The 16,898-nt window shown below is 34.3% G+C and overlaps 2 protein-coding genes and 1 non-coding gene across 3 annotated transcripts in view; all 3 read right to left on the reverse strand.

Annotated features, from left to right (window-relative positions):
* Window positions 1-1,292: 1,292 nt before the first annotated feature.
* LOC107851842 lies at window positions 1,293-7,538 on the reverse strand. The gene is made up of 5 exons (XM_016696934.2): window positions 7,301-7,538; window positions 5,045-5,168; window positions 3,579-3,816; window positions 1,746-1,871; window positions 1,293-1,655 (listed from the first exon to the last, which is right to left on the reverse strand). Exons 1-5 carry the CDS (start codon window positions 7,375-7,377, stop codon window positions 1,534-1,536), a joined length of 687 nt encoding a protein of 228 aa, XP_016552420.2. The 5' UTR covers window positions 7,378-7,538; the 3' UTR covers window positions 1,293-1,533.
* On the reverse strand, window positions 7,512-7,596 carry TRNAM-CAU. The gene is given in 2 exon segments: window positions 7,512-7,547; window positions 7,559-7,596. It is a non-coding gene; the product is annotated as a tRNA-Met (tRNA).
* An 8,716-nt stretch (window positions 7,597-16,312) lies between these two features.
* LOC107848830 (glycine-rich protein 23-like) overlaps window positions 16,313-16,898 on the reverse strand; it is a 1,605-nt gene continuing 1,019 nt past the window's right edge. Inside the window, exon 2 of the mRNA XM_047403251.1 lies at window positions 16,313-16,744. Coding sequence (XP_047259207.1) covers window positions 16,569-16,744 — 176 coding nt within the window. The 3' untranslated portion in view covers window positions 16,313-16,568. The remainder of the gene's footprint in view (window positions 16,745-16,898) is intronic.

Consider the following 16,898-nt stretch of genomic DNA (forward strand, 5'->3'; position numbering starts at 1 on the left):
TAAAAATATTATGGACTAATTAAGGCAAAAAAAAAAAATATCAAGTCCAACTCAAAACACTTATTTATTTAAATTATAAAAGGATCCACTATGCCACCTTTATTGTATATTTTCATGTTAATTAAAAAAAAATCCCAAAAGAAAATATATTTATATTATCACACAATTTTGATCCAATTAAATGACACAACACTTTTCCTTAATCTGTTAACACTAATAATGTATAAGATCGCTAGGTAACAGCCACTGGTGACATTTTTTATTTATTCGATAGAGTGCACAACTGACTTATATACACAATAATATGAATCAGTAAATTAGCTTGAAAGACAAGCCAATTAGTTACAAGGTATTGCAGATTAGGTCACACTAATAATAATATAAAATTCTCTTATACCATTCATGTAGATAAGAATCTTTAAAAAAAACGCAGTGGCGCGTTTGAGCGGATCAAGTCCCAATTGTGGCGTTTACAATCGAAACTTCAAAATTTTCGATTACATCCGGTCATAAACTTTTTCTATCTTAAACACAATCTTTTTTTTTTAAAGAGTTTTTCACACTTAAATTAAAGATAATACAAGCAAAAATAGGAGAATTAATCTGTCTCTGATGCCATTGATAACAAAATTCGTAGCAAAAACAATGTATACTTGGACCAAGCAATCGGCCGAATGATTATTATTTTACTTACGGTTACAGTACCTATACTGAAGTAGAACAAGTCTAATACTCCCCCCTAATTTTGGAGGATTCCATTTCTATCTAATATTTGAAGGACAAATAGAGGGACAATTATGGCAAAAAGCTCTACTTTTAGAGCTATTTATCAAAGTTTAATCACCAAAAGTGTACAATTAAATGTGGTCAATCCTTAATGTAAAGTAATAATTGGATTAAAATATAATAAGAGATAAGCATCCAGTAGCCCCTCAAACTTTGATCAAAGTTGCTATGACACACTCCAACTTCATAGGGATCCTATACCCCTAAACTCAATTTTAGCATATTTTTATTACTTTTTTGTGCTGACATAAATAGGGTTCACATCAAAAGTGTCACATCAGCTAAAAAGATTGACAAAAGGCGCCGCATCAGCTAAAAAAGATGATAAAAATACACTAAAATTTAATTCAGAAGTAATAGGATCCTCGTGAAGTTAGAGTATGTTGTAGCAAATTTGGTCATAATTCAGACGGTGCTAGATGTTTTACTCAATAGTAAATGCACCCCTCATTTTTAATTAAAAAAAAATTAAGTTAAGCTTTTAAAAGTAAACCAAGACACTCATACGTCAACAACATATTATGCATATTAAATTGGAAGATTAGTATGTCTACAAAAAGTATATAAGATTAACATATCTTATTACAATAGGCTAACAACTCTAGACATCAAGAGTCTCGATAGCAACAATATCTTCTATATCTCTACGAGGTAGGGGTAAGGTCTGCATACACTTTACCCTCTCGAGACCCAAACCATGGACTTTCATCGGGTATGTAATTCATTTCTCTCCTCGCGTCGCTTAGTTCAGTGCCATTCCAATCCCCCTAGGGTAGTAGAACCCATTCCTTCCCATACTTCATTACATCCCACTTCTTCGTTATCAACGCCTTCCATGTTGCAATCCCACCAGCCACCTCCATTTGCATCTGAAAGCGGAAAAAGATGACATTTTTCATTTTTACGCGAACTTAGCAGAAGAATGATTTCATGAAAGATTACGAGTTATGTGGACTTACAATGGTTGAAGAGAGTATTAGGTTTCTCAATGTTATCGAGCATTCTCACTTTTCTTCTCGGCTTTGCTGCTGAACCTTCTCCAAGAACTGCCAAAACCTTTCGAGCTGATTGGGTTCCGCTGCTCCCTAGAAAACCATTAAAAAAGAAAGAGTCAAGGCTAAACAGCATGAATTCGTTGATCACTTCTTGAGAATGCACCAAATGCAAGAACATGTAACATTTTGAGACAGAAAATACTTTCTCTGAGCATAGGAACTGAACAAACAGTAGTTTTTTTTTTGCTACTAACCCGATAAGATTTCTGTGTTTGGGTGGTGGGTTTGAATTCTTCCATTTCCAATCTTCATTACAACATCAAAGACAAAGGCAAAGCCACGATTTGATGGGTTCTAAATTCTAGGATAGTGATATCAGGTGTTAGTAACTGAGTTCAAATTTAACTTTTGTGTATAGTTAGTGGACTTGATATAAATACAAGATTTGGACTGAAGCTACTGAATTCGGCCAAACCTGTATATAACTTTCTGGCTCTATCCCTAGCAAAGACGATCCTCGAAACTTTTAGGCGTTGTTTGGTTGGGAAACTAGTTATCCAGTGATTAACTATCCCGAGATTAGTTATCCCACCCTCAAGAAGGCATAAAAATAACACTATAATCACGGGATAATTAATCCCCGGATGAGTTATCTCATGCATTTTATCCCAACCAAACATGGGATAAGCTCATTTTAAAGTTAATCTCGGGATTAGTTATCCCTTATCCCTTCTACCAAACGACCCCTATCTAAAGGATTTCCATCTTTTTTTGGTAAGTGCTGGATTAACGCTATTTTTTAGGGCTTAAGCAATGGACAATGATCCAACCTTCCCAAGGCCCATGATACTGGATTAACACTGGTTTTGGGAACTACTGGATTAATGTTGGATTAACGATGTTTTGGGGATATGCGGAATTAATGTTGGGTATGGTACTGTTGGTGTTGTAAGAGATGGACAATGATCGCGCCCAATGGCTGACCTAATGGTCTATGAAGTGGTTGAGAACTATGAGGTCTCAGGTTCAAATCCGAGGAGAGATATAAAAACACTAGCTTTCCATTTCTCCTAGCAAGAGTGGACAGAGTTACGTATTTGTTGGTGGGAGGGTTGCAAGTATCCCGTGAAATTAGTTGAGGCGCGCAAAAGTTAGCCCGCTCACTATGTTCATTTAAAAAAAAAATAGACAACTTTCTCCATGTAGCAACACTCTTAACTCAAGACTCGAGAGGAATAACCCCTTCGACTTCTAGAGTTCAACATTTCTCCAAGTACAACAAGGTATTAGTATTGGAAATATTAGTAACTACTATACATAAGTAGTATTTTTCTGTTATGTCATCCAACTCCTTGTTTACTATGCGTTATCTTGAGCCGGGGGCCCATCGGAAACAGCCTCTCTATTTCTTCGAGGTAGCGGTATGGTCTGCGTACATCTTACCCTCCCCAGACCCCACTTTGTGGGAATGCACTAGGTTTGTTTGTTGTTTGTTGTTATACATAAGTAGTATTATACAGAAGCAATTCCAACTAACAAAAGATTGAATTGAAATTTAGAATCAGCAGCTTATTAGTTGCTTGGGAAGCAAAGGTCAAATGACACAAGTATTAGCTTCTTGTTTTACTGCGCATCTATGTTAGTTACAGGAACAAGCTCGGATACTCGGAAATGAATGTTACCGAAAAATATTAGTACCAAAGACGATCTCATGAAAGCTAATTCATCAAGAAAATAAGATGAGCACAACAAACATGTGAACAGCTGAACTCATTCATTTCTGAAGGAACGACTAACCTTCAGTAAGGCCTCTTTTTCTTGATGTTCTAACATCATCTGTGAAGGAAACGGAAACCTCACCAGAATCGTTAGGAGCAGAAACATCTTGGTTCCCTTTCATGGTGTTCTTGTATTGTTCAAAAATAGCATCAAGAGCACATGGAACTCCTGTTTCTCCATATTTTGAACGGTTGATTTGTCCATTAATGCACTTACTTGTGTCTTTACTGCTTGTTGGCACCGAGAACTTCTTTCCCTGCAAATGGTTAGGTCCCATTTACTCTTAAATCTACTAAGGTAAATTATTGTACCAGTAGAGAAACTTCACACCCTGATATGGACAAACCTATAATGATTTCTACAGGCTGCTCAGGGGACAGTTCCATGTTCCAAATAAATGCGAAAATAGAACGCTGCTTATTGTAGTTATATTGAACGGAGATGACATAATTGACATAAGTAAAAACAAAACCAAGGTTTAGATCCTTTCTAATAGTTGATATTATTTAGCTGGTAGCCCTCGTTATCTCTTCCAGTTATATACTCAAGTCTTGAGGTGATCTGAAAGATAAATTTAGCTTAGAAGAAGTAACCATATTTAGTCCATCGTTGAAGGCATTAAGTGCACTTCCGTGAACGAATTCCAGAATCAACTATTCAAAGAATGAGGAACATATTTGCTCTTAAAAGAACTTTAAATTTATCTACACATATACATAACCGAGCCTGAAACTGTGGATGCAGGTCCATCCACTGCTTGTGTTGTATTGGCTCAAATGTTCTACATTCAGCTACAATGTGAAATCTTGAAGTACAACAACAATATACGCAGTGTTATCCCACAAGTGGGGTCCGAGGAGGATAGACCTTACCCCTACTTCTTGGAGGTAAAGAGGCTGTTTACGAAGAACCCTTGGCTCAAGTGCAGCAAATCAAAGTAGTTATGAAAATGAGCATTCGGAGAAGAAACGGTAACAACAAATGATAGTAGATATCAAAAGCAAGAAAACGCAATGACAACAAACAAACAGGACAGAATTTCCAACTCTTCAAAAAAACAAAATTCTAGCATTTTCATGAGAAGGCAACAACATACGCAATGTAATCCCACAAGTTGGTGTCTGGGGAGGATAGTATGTAGTACACAGATCATACCCCTACCTTGGAAGGTAGAGTAGTTATTTCTGATTGACCCTCAGCTTTCGCGAGAAGTCAGAAACTACAAGACTACGGCTAATGTGAAATCTTGAAGTGATAGAACAGACAAGCAGGAAAATTTCCAATTTTGAAGTTTCTTCTTTTATTTCTAGCATCTTCATTAGAAAACAACGATGACATACCCAGTATAATCCCACAAGTGGGGCTTGAGGAGGATAGTGTCTACACAGATCTTACCCTTACACCTTGGGAGGGAGAGAGGCTATTTACAATATACCCTCAGCTTTCATGGAAAGACAGAAACTAAAATAATTTAGCTTTCTTACCGGAACTACTCCAGGCAAAACAGGACTTTTGTGCAATTTTTTGCTGAGGAAGTCAGATAGAGATATGCTTGAACCCTTTTGATTGGCAGCTTTGCTTTCCACTTTCTTCTCACAACCAGTAGACCTTAACAAAGGACAAAAAATGAAAAACAGATACGAAACACCGCCCAGAAAGCTAAAAATGGAGAGATTTAACAAAACAACTGAAGTTCATTCATAGAAGTTAAATTAAGCACCAAAAGCGAAACCCCAGATCACAAAAGAGACCCCAGCAAGTTAAAAAACAAACATAGTCAACACTAAGCTGAAACTGTGTTACGTGATGTCTAATCACTTCTACCGATACTCAGTCTACCTCTACCCCTCCTAATTCATCCATAGTCAACCTCTCGCAAACAAGAAATCAGAATTTTAAGCAACAAAGGTGAAAGCTCAAATCCCCAATGAGTAAAAAGAGGAAATTTGAAGCAATAAGCATCAAAAGCGAAACCCATATCACAAACGAGACCCAACAAGCTAGAACAACAAGAAATCTAACCAAAAATGTGATTTTTTAAGCAACAAAAGTGAAACCCCAGATCACAAAAGAGACCGAACAAGTTAAAAGAAACAATGATTTTAAGCTACAAAAGTGAAACCTCAGATAACAAACATGACCAACAACAACAACATATCCAATAAAATCCCACAAATGGAGTCCTGGGAGGATAGAGTGTACGCACACCTTGCCACTACTTCGTAGGTGTAGAGAGGTTGTTTCCGAAAGATCCTCGGCTTAAGTGCAACAATTCACAAACAAGACCCAACAAGTCAAAAGAAAAACCAGAAATCTAACCAAAAATGTGATTTTTAAGCTACAAAAGAGAAACCCCAGATCACAAACACGACCAACAACAACAAGAAAATAGCTCAGAAACCACAAACAGACAAACACTTAGTGAAATCTTACAAGTCGAGTCCAGGGAGAGTAGAGAGTGCGCAGACCTTACCACTACCTCGTGAAGGGAAATATACTGTTTCCAAAAGACCCTCGGCTCAAGTGCAACAAATCACATACAAGACCCAACAAGTTAAAAAAGAAGAGTTTCATTTCTTATGTGATGTCTAATCACCTTTCTCGATACTTATCCAGTCTACCTCTACCCCTCTTATAATCATCCATGGTCAACCTCTCACAAACAAAAAATGTGAATCTTAAGCAACAATAGTGAAAGCCCAGACCCCAAAGAAGTAAAAAGTGAAGTTAATTCATAAAAGATCAATTAAGCACCAAAAGCTAAACCCCAGATCACAAACAAGACCAACAACAACAACAACATACCCAGTCTCTTCCCATAAAGTGGGATTTGGGAGGGGTAAAGTGTACATAGTCCATACCACTACCTCATATGAAGTAGAGAGGTTGTTTCTGATAGACCTCCGACTCAGGACGGATAACATTATAGCGAACAAAAAACGTAAAAGCAAACAACAAAAAGGGATATCACACCGCTAGATAATAAAGGAAACAAGACACCCACAAGGTAATACTATAAACTAGCTATACAAAAATCATAGACATCACCAAAACACCACTAACAAGAGACTACAAGAAACTACAGGTACAAATACGAACAAAACACTATTCCCTACTATTACGGGCGTACTCCTCCCTACTAACCCTCTACCCTAAACTATCCTACACATCTTCCTATCAAGAGTCATGTCCTCTGTAAGATATAACTAATCCATGAGATCACAAACAAGACCCAACAAGCTAAAAGAACAAGAAATTTATCCATGAGATCACAAACAAGACCCAACAAGATAAAAGAACAAGAAATTTAACCAAAAATGTGAATACCCCAAATCTCAAACAAGGCACAACAAGTTAAGAAACAAGAAATCTAACCCAAGAAAGTGAATTTTTAGCAACAAAAGTGAAACCCCAGATCACAAAGAAGACCCAACAAGCTAAAAAAAACAAGAAATTTAACCAAAAAAGTGAATACCCCAGATCTCAAACAATACAACAAGTTAAGAAACAAGAAATCTAACCCAAAAAATTGAAATTTCAGCAACAAAAGTGAAACCCCACATCACAATCAAGTCCAACAACAACAAAGTACCCAGTGAAATTCAACAAGTCAGAGTCTAGAGAGGGTACAGTGTACGCAGACCTTACTCCTAATAGAAAAATTGTTTCTGAAATCGGCTCGAGTGCACAAAATCACAAACAAGAAATTCTACAAACAATAAATGAGTACAATCACTTACTGATTTGGAGAACGAAAAAGGAAAGTTGAAGCAATTGAACGTTGTCCTAATGGTAGAATTTCAGGTTGTTTTTTCATCTTCTTGGGCCAAATTTTTCTTGAAAATGGAATTTATGCCAATTTGTATTATAATTTTGGCGCAAAATATTTGAAAATTTTAGGGCAAAAAACGAAAAGGAAAATAATAGTAATAATTTAAAACAAAAAGACTTTGGGGTGAGAGAGGCTCGAACTCTCGACCTCAGGATTACTCAGAAGCTATGAGACCTACGCGCTAGCCAACTGCGCCACCACCCCACTGATGTTGTTTGATTGTCTAAAATTCTATTAGTTCTCTTATATTAAACTATAAAAATTTATTAGGACAAAATAAAAATATGCTATTCAATTTATAACGAATTAATAAGGAAAAAATATAAAATAAAATAGAACTGAGGGAGTAGTAAAGTAACCGCAATTGACTTATTTCTCATTAGCTTACGCACATTTTAACTAATTCCACGCGGGATACCTTTCACTAGGAATAGGTATGAGGTAATAACTCTTATTATCAAGGTAGGATAAGATGGAAAGAAATCATTAGTGTTTTATCTCTGTTAGGATCTAAACCTGAAACGTCATATAGTTCCCAAACAACTTACTGACCACCGGGCCACATCTTTGATGAATGCATAGTTAGAATGCTTGTTATTAGTCCATTCACGAAGTACAGAAAAAAAAAACGACAACCCGATGCAAAAGATCTCGCTATGGGCAGGGTCTGAGGAAAGACATCACAAGGGCGTATTGTACGCAACTGTACCGTGCATTTTTGACAAATGCTGTTTACAAGGCTTGAACCCGTGATCACTAGATCACGTAACAGCAACTTTATCAATTCACGAAAAGGACTAACAATGCAAATTAAAAATAGGTGAGGGGCATCGTAGAAACTTGAAAAAGAATACTAAACAAGGATTGTGGTGGGATAGATAAGATCCTTTACTTAAAAATCCTTATAAGGAATGCTCTTCGCTTTAAATAAGTCCTGGACGGTGTAAATTCAAATTTGTCAAAGCAAAGCTTTAATTTAATACGAGTATCGAACATCCAATACAAAACCAAAAAGAGAAAAAGAATAAGTCCATGTTTCTCACTTTTCCCTTACTATATATGAGAAAGCTTTGCAAAGCAAAGCATATATAGTACTCATAATAATATTTCTAGTTGTATAATTATTTGTTTTTAATTTCTTTGAGCTCCCTAATATTTCCAAACTTGGAAATTCCACTTGGTTCATGGATATTGATCTCCCTAGTGTTATTGGGGGGTGTTTTAATTTTCCTTTGCTTATTCTTCAACTTTTTTCATGGCAAAAACAATCACACAACCACAAGTTCAACTTCTTTTTTTCTTTCTGCTACTACTCATAAGTACTTATATTTCAGTATTAAACGTAAAAGCCCTTCGAGAGTACCCTCCAACAAGCAAAAATTCCACCATGCAAGTTTTTTCGAAACAATCAACTACTATCACTACCACCGCCACTATTGTCAATGCAACTACGGTGGCTGCAGCCACTCGTAATTCGAGCCAGCAATTTCGGGTGGTGGCTCATAATGTTCCTAGTGGTCCAAATCCCGAGTCCAACAGATGAATCCGAGCCATTGATTAGTTTCTGTTTATTTATGCTCAATTAATTTGAATTTGAACCAGACAGAGCCTATTAATAGAAGAAGCGCTCTCTATCAGAAGTTTTTCTGTTAAGAGATGGGATGTTTTTTTTATAATTTTGCTATAGAAAAAGGTATTGTTACTTGCTATTGTTGAACATTTTTATGTTTTTCTGCTTATAATAATGTATATGAAGAATATAATATATAAAATACTTTGTTTTAGTTGTGTTATTTATTCATATCATAAATTATTAATATCTCAGTCGTCCTTTTCTGTTTTATCCACCCACTTATTAATAAAATTTTAGTTTTGCTTCTTATTGATAATATTTGATTAAAAATATTTAACTTTAATTACTCAAGATGTGTATTTTTGATCTCTTTGCTTGTGAAAGCAAATTTTCAAAATTATTAACTGTATATCCACCTCCACCATTTGATTATTGTATTTGTTATATTAAGTTTGCATTATTGCTTCATATTTTAGGGCACTATACCTCAACAATAACCAAATATAAAATATTTTCTACATAAAGAGACCAAAAAATAAATCTCAATTTAAATGTAACAAAAGCAGTATAGTAATTACAAAAACCAAAACCAGAATGATGGACCAAAAATACTATTATTTCATTTTATATGATCTTCTATAAAGTGTTAGGTAATTTAATTAGGGGCGGGCATGGTTTGATATAGGTGTACTAACTTTGATTCGATAATTTCAGGTTTCCTTTTTAAAAATACTAAATTATTATCCTATTGAATTATTTGGTATGGTTTAGCAATATTATTTTATATAATTTTTAATATAGATGAATTAAATATGTATCTTTATACTTCGGTATCCTATTGAATATCAAATCATCGATATCAAATATTTTGATTTCAATATGATATTTGATATCTACTGTATCGTGTTCACTCTTGTTATGAATTCAAGTCTATATGTTTTGTCATATTTAATTTTTATTCTTTTAAATTAAAACTATTTATATTTAAATTGAATTTATGTCATGTGACATGAAAATTTCATGAATTAATTGTAGGCAGTGATTCAGATATGAAAAAGTTGAGCCATCTAAATAGAGCAGTGGTGTCAGATCTCTTTGGATACACTGATATATTTAACTTTTACTTCTTGTTTTATTCTTGAAAATAATAGTTCATGGATTTTTCCATTTGTCTTGTCAATTAGGTGGGCCAAATACAAAAATAATAAGAGTAATTATTTTTTAAAAAAATTCAGTTTATCAGAAAGACAAATAAGTTTGAACTGATACAATAATTGTAGCAGTATGAAACCAAATCATTATGAGTTCAACCAGCTGGTGAAATCAGAAATTTCGTTAAAAATATTTAAAATCAAATATGTATATATAATAGTAGCTTTTGATATATAAATGTGAAATAATTTTCATTATACAAGGTATAATCTTTTGATAAAAAGTGTTCATTGATTCATTTTGATTGGTCCTTCTAGCTCAATCGCTGAATTTAACCTGCAAAATTATGGTACTCCATGTATTTTGGAAAAAAAAAATAATTAATTTTGAATTTAGAAACGTTTCATTTTATATAAAGACGTTAAGTTATGGCGACTGTGAATTATAAGCTGAAAATATATGGACTTATCTGGCAAAAAAAGGTGATCCCTTATAGTCTATAAACACGACATAATTTTTACTATATAAAGTATAATCTTTCGATAAAAGGTGTTCAGTTGACCTCCTTTGGTCTATGTAGCTCTGCCACTGAGTTCAACGTGCAAAACTATAGTACTCCATGTCTTTTTATAAAAAATAAATTTATTATTAAATTTAAAAACATCTCATTTTATATAATTAAAGACATTAAATTAAAGTGATATATTCTAAAGACGTGCGAATTAAGCTCAAACATATGGACTTATATGGCAAAAAAGGTGACAATATATATATGTTAAAACATTTTTCTTCAGATATGATTGCTACATTTTATGTGAGCTCATAGAGTGGTGGATAAGGCATCTTTATCAAACTTCAATTCACTTCTCATAGCATTAATTTACATAGTACTCTCCCATCCATTTTTACTTGCAGTTTAGAAAATTAAGAAATAATTTATGGACAAATGAAAATTATTCGGATGATAAATATTTTTCACTTTTAATTTTAGGATTGTGAATTCGAGTTAGCAAGGGAGCTGAGCATAAATTGAGTCATTTCTCAATGTGTTTTTCAAAATGTTAAAAGAGTAAATACATAAATACCCCCTGATCCTGTCCAAGTTTTACAAAAAGATACCTAAACTTTAACTTCGACTTATTACCCCACGATTCTTCTTTATTTCGTTGCAAATACATCATTTTTCGCTGAATCTCAATCACAACAAAGAGAATGACTGCACGCACCAATCAGGTGCTGCCACGAGTTAAATATATTTAATTTCATATTTTATTTATTTTTTTAATAAACTTTTTCTTTTTATTTAATGTATCACCCACCCCACCTCCCTCTTCCCCCACCCCACCCCATCCAGCAACTTCCCCTTCCCCACGCCCAGTTCTCTCCATTAAAATGGAGCTTAAAGCTCCTCTACAATCTCCATTTTAACGGAGCTTTAAGCTTCATTTTTATTTTATTTATGACCCCACCCCACCCCACCCCCACCCCTACTCCATTCAAGATCTCCTTCTCCCATCCCCGTCCCGTTTCCTCCATTTAAATGGAGTTTAAAACTCTATTAAAATGGAGATTGTACATCAGCTTTTCTTTTTTAAATTATGGTGATGATGATGTTGTTGTTGTTGCTTTAATTGATGTTGTTGTTATTGTAATTGATGATGTTGTTGTTGTAATTGATGTTGTTGTTATTGTAATTGATGATGTTGTAATTGATGTTGTTATTGTTTTAATTGATGTACTTGTTGAGTTATGGTGATGAAGAAGAAGTTGGTGAAGAAGACAATGGTGGGTAGGGGTTGCGGGATGGGTGGTAGGTGTGGGGGTGGTTTATGAAATAATTTTAAAAAATAAATAAATATTATTTTTTTTTAAAAAAAGATAAATTATATATCAAAATTTTTACACATGGTAGTTTTTAATTGGTAGAAAAAGTTAAATTTGAGCCCTTTCACGCGCCTGTGATGCGTGTATACACGCAGAGGTCTAAAATGATGTATTTGCAATGAAATAAAGAAGAATCGTGAGGTAATAGGTCGAAATTAAAGTTTAGGTGTCTTTTTACAAAACTCGAACAAGATCAGAGAGGTATTTATGTATTTAGGTACTAATATAGTAAAATTCTCAGTTTATTTATTATTTCTTAAAAAATATGTCAAATTAATACTGAACAAATAAAAATAAACGAAGAAAGTAGTTTACCATACAAATAGATGCTGCCAAAATCTTGCTGGAAAAAACATCAAATCAACTAGTATTTTGCCTTCCCAGCTCCTTCCAACTTGAACTCTCACCCTTTTTTCCCCTTTGGGTGTGTGAGGCGGAGCTGCTTTGGAGCCAGGGTTCATTTAAATCTTCTTAGTAAAAAATTATATGTAGTAGACGACGGATTTCTTTTTGCTAGTTCTTATATTAACCTTTTTATATTTTGAACTCTCTAGTGAAAATCTGATTGGGGATGTCACCCTAGTAAATGTTGAGTTCCCACCTAGGTGGATGTAGTGGCGAAGCGAGTAATTTTATTAAGGTTACTTTCTATGTGGCTACGCCACTGGGGAGGTGATAAGTTATTTGATCTTTTTATATTATTTTTGGTTAATTATCCTCACTTCATGAGCTATAGTATTTGAGGCTAAGTTAAACTCAAAATTATTTATTTTTTTTGTTATGATATCGGACTAGGTCTATATTTCAAATTATGATTACTCTATGTTATTCAACTATTTAATTTTTGAAAAATTTCAGAGATAAGCATCTAGTATCTCTGAATTATAATCAAATTTGTTACGATACATTTCAACTTTACGGGAGTCCTATTATCTCCTGAACTAAATTTTAATGTATTTTTTGCCAATCTTTTTAATTGATGTGGCATCTTTGGACAACTAAATAAGAACCGGTGCAAAACACGCGTCTTTATTACATAAATGAGGCCTACATTCCACTATCTTTGACAAGTTGATAAATTTTTTAGCTTTCAATAATCATACTTTACCAAAAATTGATCTACTTTACTAAAATGATTCACTTTACACTATGGGTGTCAAACGGGCCGGGACGGGCCAACCCGGAACCGGCCCTTATATTTTAACAGGGTTGAGGGCCGGTTAAGGGTCGATTTTGGAGCTAGATGGGTTGGGCCTGACCAAACAATAAAAAAATTAAAACTCACCCTAACCCGGCCCATTTAACCCAACCCGGTTAAACCCACCAAAACCCGATCAAATCCGGTCAAAAATATAAAAAAAAAAAACTTTCTTTCAATATACATTACATATACCCACCTATATACATTATAAATACGTTAAATAATATATATATACACTATATATATAGTATATACTACATTAGAATTTAAAAAATATATACACATATACACAATTAGTCAATTACTCATCTATACCCACCATTCAATGTATATATACTACTACTTATAAAATATACTACAATATATATACATTACAATATATATAGATATACTTATATACTAATTCATAAAACATATACACATGTATACGTTAAATATACAAGATATATATACGTGTATATGCACCATACAATGTATATATACAACTACTTATAAAATATACTACAATATATATACATTACAATATATATAGATATACTTATATACTAATTTATAACACATATACACATGTATACGTTAAATATACACTTCTATAGAAGATATATTCACAAATATACAAAACATATGCTACTTAATTTAATAAATTAATAATATTGGTAGTAAATTAATAATATATTAGAAGTAAGTTTTTAATTTAAAGTAGAAAACTAGAAATTCAATTTAAAATTTTAAATCGTTAAATGAAAAAATATAAAAAGCAAGGACTAAGGAGCGAATGAATTTGGGAAATTTTATTGATTACAAAATGATCTAAAATTTATAATTTACATGAATGAAAAATCTACAAATTATGCATCATTTTTTCCAACTCATTGATTAACGGAAACTTGCATAGGATAGTTGAAGTCAACGGGGGCAAAACCATGCATTGGACTTGATTCTGCTGAGTTCTCCTGTGAAGTCATAATTTCTTCAAGTTTCAGCTCGTCGCTCGGCTCCGGTTCCATTCCTTGGTTTCTTCTTTCCGCTCTAATCCAATCTCTGAGGCAAACTAGATAATTCATTGCATTGCTTCCCAATGAATGCCGGTTGTCTCCAAGCTGCTGTCGTCCCTGACTAAAGGAGCTCTCTGATGCAACGGTTGACATTGGAACATTCAAGATATCTCTAGCTAATCTTGAAAGCACAAGATATTGTGTTTCATTACTCATCCACCAATCCAACGTGTTGATCCGTCGTCTGCGATCCTCTGGTGCCGTCCGAAGATAATATTTCAGCTCTTGTGTCTCAGCAATATTTTCATTATCTTCGTCTAAATTAACCGCATCTACTTCATTTTCTTCTTCTATACCGTACTTTTCCTGAGCTTCTACGTAATCCATATCGCGAGCACCTACACCTATTTCTTCCTCAAAAGGTGTACCAAGCGGTACCGGGGGCGAAGGCACACGGGTATATCTACTACTTGAACTACCTCTACCACTAGTAATTCGCTTTTTACTATCACTACCGCTTCCGGGACAAAAAATTTTAACACCTTTAGTAGCGAGGTTTCTTAATTTATCCATAATATAAATTAAATTAAACTAAAAATATTCAAAATACACAAATATAATAAAATTAAATATTAAACAATTAATACAATAAATAAAAATTAAACGTAAGAGATGGAACGACAATACCAAATTTTGAAAGTATCCGAAGGTTGCGACTTTAGAAACTTCCGCTCGTACTTTGTAAACGAAAAATTAAAAAATTAAAGTGAACACTTTAAGAAATTAAATATATTGAATATTTGAGAATTGAGAATTGAGATTTGAGAGAGAATGAGATTTGAGAGAGTGAAAAATTGTGTGAAAAATGATTTGAAGTTGTAGGGTATTTATAGAATTTTTTTTGGGATTAAAAAATATTTTTAAAGTTAATTGTTTTTTTAATAAATGGGCCCAAACTAGCCATTTAGACCCAAAAACGGCTATATAGCCGTTGGGCCAACGGCTAGTTTGGCCCAAAATCTCATTTTTTTTTAATTTTTTTTTAAAGAAAGGTATCTGGGCCGGGCCGGTTAACCGCGCGGGTCTGGACCGAGCTTGGTCCGAATCGGGTTAGCCGGGCCCATTTTAAAAAAATAACCGGCCCGGGACCCAGAACTCTAAAGCCCTAAGGCTTATCGGGTCGGGTCAAATTGGGCCGGATTAGTTACAAGGACCGGCCCGGCCCACTTGACACTCTTACTTTACACATTACCAAAAATCATAGAATCGATTTTGAGATTCGCTTTGCCTAAATCGATCGTAAATATCAGTGTTAAACTAGTAAGTATTATGTAGGCTAAAATTTGGACCGATTTTGTGGTGTAATATTCAAAGGTTTCTTTTGAATCAATTTCAAATTTCTAGGAAAATCTTCACATTGATCATTGGATCATTCTTCTCCATATACAACTTATTCAACTCGGATTTTGTCATTTTGAACCCTACAAATATTGAGGAAGAAAATTCAAAAAATAGAACGTAAATATCAACATAGAATGGCATAAAGATAAGAAATTTACACGAAATTACCTAATAATTTTGAGTGAAGGAGCAATTTGAAGAAGAAAAATGGATTTAATAGAGATGAAAATGGGTCAAAGATAAAGAAAAAGGGTTTTTATAGAAGGAATTTAATATTCAACTTTGAAAATGTCACGTGGCTAATTTTTATTGCTTATAGAGACAAAATCGCAGTCCTTCACGCGTCTTGGGTGTTTAACTTCATACAAGGTGTCACATCAGCATAAAAGGTTGACAAAAATATGTGAAAATTGAGTTCAGGAAGATAATAGAACCCCTATGAAGTTGAAGTGTATTGTAGCAACTTTAATCATAGTAAAAGAATATTAAATACTTGCCTCAAAATTTCACCTCATAAACTAACCTTTTTGGAGTTTAAGTTAGATGGATCAAAGGTCCATTTATAGTGGTTCAACATCAGGCAATGATAACAGCATTATCCAAATATATAAATATGAAAATGAAATAAAGAATAAAAATAAAAGAGCAGAAAGCAAAACAACATAGAAGGTCAACAAATTGCAAAACCATTTAATTTAACACACTTTGGAGAAGTAGAGAACTACATTTTTTATTAATAATATGGTTGGATAATACAATAGTCCCTAAGCTTTACATGTCACATGTAAAAAAGCTTTTAAGGGACAAAGTGACTTTAAATGTAATAGGTAAATGCTATATTCTTGTTCAAGTACAATTTTTACTAAGTACTCAAACATATAAATAGGATTACAAAAGTACATATATAACACTTTTGATCACTTTCTTAGTACATGCAAGATATTGGGGGAACTATATGTATGTTGATCAATTAATGACCACCGCCAATGCCTCCGCCACCACCAAATCCACCACCACCACCTCCTAGACCTCCGCCAATGCCTCCACCGGCACCACCACCAAAGCCACCTCCAGCACCAGCACCGCCACCAACGCCACCACCTCCACCACCACCAAAGCCACCGCCTCCACCTCCACCTAGACCACCTCCGGCTCCTCCACCTGCTCCAAAACCACCTCCAGCACCACCACCTGCACCTCCACCTCCTCCTCCTCCTCCTCCAGCACCACCACCTGCACCTCCACCTACTCCTCCTCCTCCAGCACCACCACCAAATCCACCACCTCCTCCAGCACCACC

This window comes from Capsicum annuum, unplaced genomic scaffold (genome assembly GCF_002878395.1).
Source record: "Capsicum annuum cultivar UCD-10X-F1 unplaced genomic scaffold, UCD10Xv1.1 ctg3668, whole genome shotgun sequence".
Classification (NCBI taxonomy): domain Eukaryota; kingdom Viridiplantae; phylum Streptophyta; class Magnoliopsida; order Solanales; family Solanaceae; genus Capsicum; species Capsicum annuum.